Here is a 4536-nt window from a genome sequence, read left to right as displayed (position 1 = left end):
CTGGAATTTGTTTCTTTGCACGAATGAACAAATGAAACTCGTTAATTTTTGGTATTATCTATTACCTGTACTGTTTAGTTGCACTTAATGATGTGATTGTAACTATAAACTAACAGATTATATTTAAAGAAATACAAATCGGTGTGTGAAATAACATTTGATTTATCATATTCATTGAAAAGATTATATTATTAGTCTTGTATTACAGATTATTTTCATAATAAAACTCTTATATATAAATTAAAAATTAAGTTCAAGGCATTTCTGTTTCATATGCAAGTCTTGCTGTTTTCCCGAGACTGATAAAGAAAAATTTTAGAAATTTCCCAGATATTATGGGAATATTGGTGTTAGTAATTCTTATAGATTGTTCCATAGAATCTATAAGAATCCTCCTAAAACCTGGTTAAGTTTAAGTTTGAGGGCTGTCGTTACTTTTTGCCCGAGCAACGCCTGGTCATCATCTAGTATATAATTAAATATATATCATTAAAGATATTTTGTATATTTCTTATTAATTGATTATATTGCCAATGAATTACACAAGAGATTGTAGCAAGAAGCACCGTTATAATCGCTGATTTTTGTCACGTTATAAGCAAAATCTTCCAAGCGATACTTAGTAGATAAGTAGAGGAAGCGTTCCTTGGTTTTTAAGAAATACAAGTGTTATATCACGAGCCGTGGCATCAACCAGTTCGCACCGGGCTTACCCACCCAAGTACAGACCAGCTTCTGGTAGAAAGTCCTCCCAGGAGACACCATTACCTTTCCAGCTCATCCATAGAATTTTCATGTTTTAATTTAAAATGAACCCACTTTGGGGGTTCATTTTCACCTAGACATTTTCTTATTATGGGCCTCCTCCTCCTCCTCCTTTTCTCACAATAAATAGAGCACACAAAAAATATAAAACATTAAATAAAATAAAACTAAATGTGAAAAAGTAAAACAAATCTTAAATTTTTATTAATAAAAAATATTTAATACACAACAATAAATTTTAGTTTTTCTAGAGAAGTTTGAACAGTTTTGTTTATAAATTTAAAAAAAAAAAATTGAAATTTATTTTATTAAATGTCTAACAGAAGTTGTTATACAATAACAATATTACCTTAAAAATATTAATTGTCAACAGGATTATGTCTTGTTTATAAAATCATACTGCCTGCTTTTCTACCAGCTTTGATGTATGAAAGAGTACATGTCAGGAGTTGCAATTTGGCACAGAGTATTTATTAGGTGCCCAAGTCATGCGCGCATAAAAAAAACCAGACTTGTAAGTACACAGGGAACAGAGTCAAAATAAAATACAAAATGGCGACTCTCTCTACAAATAATCAAACAGAAGTCAGCTGGTGAAAGTACCCCCCCCCCCACAATCGTTCTACGAAGTGGATTCTGACCCTAGGACTGAACACATAGTATTTTCTTTGTTAAATAAATAAAATTTGTAATCTAATTTTGTAAATTTGGGAGTGCTTCATATATGACGTTAAAACAGGGTGTCGTTACAGGTAGGTTTTTTAACATTATCTAGTATTTTGCTTTATACAGACACAATAAAGTGACTTTTTTCAAAAAGTCACTTTTCTGTATAAAGCAAACTACAACACGGTTTCATCAGAATAAAAAAAAAATGATCCAAACGCCATTGTCAAACCTAGAAGTTTGACAATGGCGTTTGGAACGTCAGTGGAATCATTCTCGACGTTCCAAACGCCATTGTCAAACTTCTAGGCTTACAGGAAAGCGGAACCGAACGTCCGACGTTCACGTTTCCGCGTTGAAAACTTCGGCCGCAACCTCGCTAATATAACTCGGCTTTTAAATTTCTCTCAAAATCATTTTCTGTGACATGATCAGAGCGAACATGACAAGAATCAGGATTGAATTTGTCTTTTACAATTATGAATCCATTTTCTTATTATTAGCGAGGTTGCGGCCGAAGTTTTCGTGTCTAAAACGTGAACGTCGAGCGGCGCTCGACGTTTACGTTTTAGACACGAAAACTTCGCCCGTAACCTCTCTATTATTTGTAGTCGTCATTTCATCGTGCAGATACTTAGTATTTTAATATATTTTATCCGTAATCATATTCTGTAATTTCTACACAACCAAGTGTAGAGACTACAACAGAATATCAAACGGTTCTAGGAACACTTTTGTTACTTCCGTACAATTTTTATCCATATAATTATCGACATAATTATATTTAATAATAGTAATAACGATAGATATATTTACCTTCGAAGATTTAGAGTCTAAAAACTCTCAACAAAGTAACAAAAACAGTGAAATTCCAAAATTTTTTCCCTCCCTAATTGTTGTGAAGCCGTCTCGACTACGGATGACGTATATCCAGAATCTGGCAGGAAGTGGCTAAACCGGCTTGTACGAAGTAACCTTATATTCTAGGACCTTGCTCCAGACCACGAGATTATTTTTGGCAGATTGGTATAATTATTATAAGCGGTTATTCGGTTTAAAATGCATCGAATTTACTTCATAACTTGCCATTCCCAGTGACTTCTCCAGTGGCTGATTCTTTTTTGGACCTTCCTATCTCATAATGGGCTTGCTAAAAGAGGCCCTCTTAGTGCCCACAGGGCGGAAAGAGTTTAAAAAAACACCCAGGGGCCAGTTTCCCGGAGGCATCCCCTCGGTAGATCGCCCACCATAACCAAATAAACCAAACCTGTTATGGGTCAGGCCCATTCGTAATGGTCAATAATTCTTGCTGGCCACTTAAGGTTTACATTTATAATACTCAACCGATTGTTAGTAACATTTTTGTATTGAAAAGGTTTAAAAAGGGATCGTAACACTATTTTTATACTTTAAAACTACCATTCCACTCCCTGTAACGTTTCGCCACGCGTTGCACACGCTTCCAAAATTACGTAACGCGTATCAACCCCATTAAAGGAATAATACGCAGCACGGGGTACTTAACGTTACATTACTTTATTAATTACGTGTATACAAAACCGGTGACGTAAACAGTACGGTTCGTTACGCAACACTTCAGGAATAAGGATAAATCGTTCTATTCCCCTAACGTTACGTAGCGTTTTTGTAAACACCCCACCCCTTCGTGACGCATGGTAACGATGGAACATACGCACCCACCCCACATCTGCAATACGTAATTTACGGACAGCCCCAAAATACTTTGGCCCGAAAGGAATATCTCTGCTTTACAAGTCATAAGACACAAGAACAATCGATTATATTTTTAACCACGTGTACCAAACAAGTAAAACGGGACAATACGTTATTGTTATTGGCGTTAAAACTCTTCTATTAAATGTTTTTATCACTTTTTAGTTATAAAAATATTATATAAATAGGTAAATAATATAAAAAATTATTAAAAAGTTAATCGCTTGTCGATTTAACGATATAATAGTTACAATAGCAAAAATCGAATGAAACGTCATCGCTACTCGATTATCTCTTTTAAATATGGCGGAATTACCGAATAGTTTAATGTCTGGTAAGTGTACTTTTTAAACTACATAATCGCCTGTTCGGATGACAAATTAACGATCCGTAAAGCCTTCATTTATAAGGATTAGTGTAGCGAATGTAAAGTAATTTACGATCGTCTTTTATTTTTACCGATTTATAAGCGAAATTGATTAAATTTTTACACGAACACGTGGACGTGCGAACGGAATGTCGAGGTTTCGCGGTAAATTTTTATCTACGAGACGTATAAATGGAGGATAAACTTTAAATAAATGTTAAATGCGTTCTTTATATTTAACATATGGCGCATTTGTTTGTACAATTTCCATTTACAACATTACAAAATGCTAAAAATAATATAAAAATTCGATACGGATTACGACTACATTTAATTTTTGTTAGGATTTTAACTTATAATATGGTGATAAAGTATATATAATCTTATCATTTACGAGGCATGTTTTTTTTGTATTGGATTGTTTTTTTAATTAATGAGGATGAGAGTATAAGTTTTTAATGAGTGTACTGTGGCAATGATATTGAATCAGATATGAATCAGCCCTAAGTTGAAATGTTGGTATTTGAATAATTGCCAAGCTTCTTAAGAGGTTGATTGTACTGGAAATGTAAATCTTAATGCAAAAACTAGTGAATTTGCATGTTTAAGTGAATACAGTCGACCCCCGTATAACACTGTTGATTTTTCCGTTTTATATGAATTCCATGTTGTACGAGTCACTTAAATTTTACAAATACGTGAGCCGTTCACAGCCCGGTACACATATTTGTAAAATCTAAGTGACTCGTACAACATGGAATTCATATAAAACGGAATAATCAATGATCTTATACGGGGGTCGACTGTATTACCGTATTTTTTGGCGTATGAGATGACTTTTTAACCCGGGAAAATCTTCTCGAAGGTCAGGGGTCGTCTTATACGTCGGGTGTCGTCGTATGTGGCGAGTATATCCCAAACTCTATATTTTAACTGTAAAAGTCGGGGGTTGTCTTATACGCCGGAAAGTACGGTAATAATGTAACGTTAATATCAATCCCCTC

The 4536-nt window shown here is 34.3% G+C and overlaps 1 protein-coding gene across 3 annotated transcripts in view; it reads left to right on the top strand.

Moving 5' to 3' along the window:
* Positions 1-3379: 3379 nt before the first annotated feature.
* The window catches only part of LOC111631817 (traB domain-containing protein-like), a 32308-nt gene continuing 31151 nt past the window's right edge, over positions 3380-4536 (top strand). For all 3 annotated transcript variants that reach the window (XM_023376125.1, XM_023376128.1, XM_023376126.1), the window contains exon 1: positions 3380-3499. In XM_023376125.1, coding sequence (XP_023231893.1) covers positions 3469-3499 — 31 coding nt within the window. In that variant the 5' untranslated portion in view covers positions 3380-3468. The remainder of the gene's footprint in view (positions 3500-4536) is intronic.

The sequence above is a fragment of the Centruroides sculpturatus genome, unplaced genomic scaffold, assembly GCF_000671375.1.
Source record: "Centruroides sculpturatus isolate CEXI.00-Female unplaced genomic scaffold, Cexi_2.0 scaffold180, whole genome shotgun sequence".
NCBI classification, from domain to species: domain Eukaryota; kingdom Metazoa; phylum Arthropoda; class Arachnida; order Scorpiones; family Buthidae; genus Centruroides; species Centruroides sculpturatus.
Note: the sequence above shows the minus strand (reverse complement) of the source record. Positions and strands in the feature narration are given on the sequence as shown.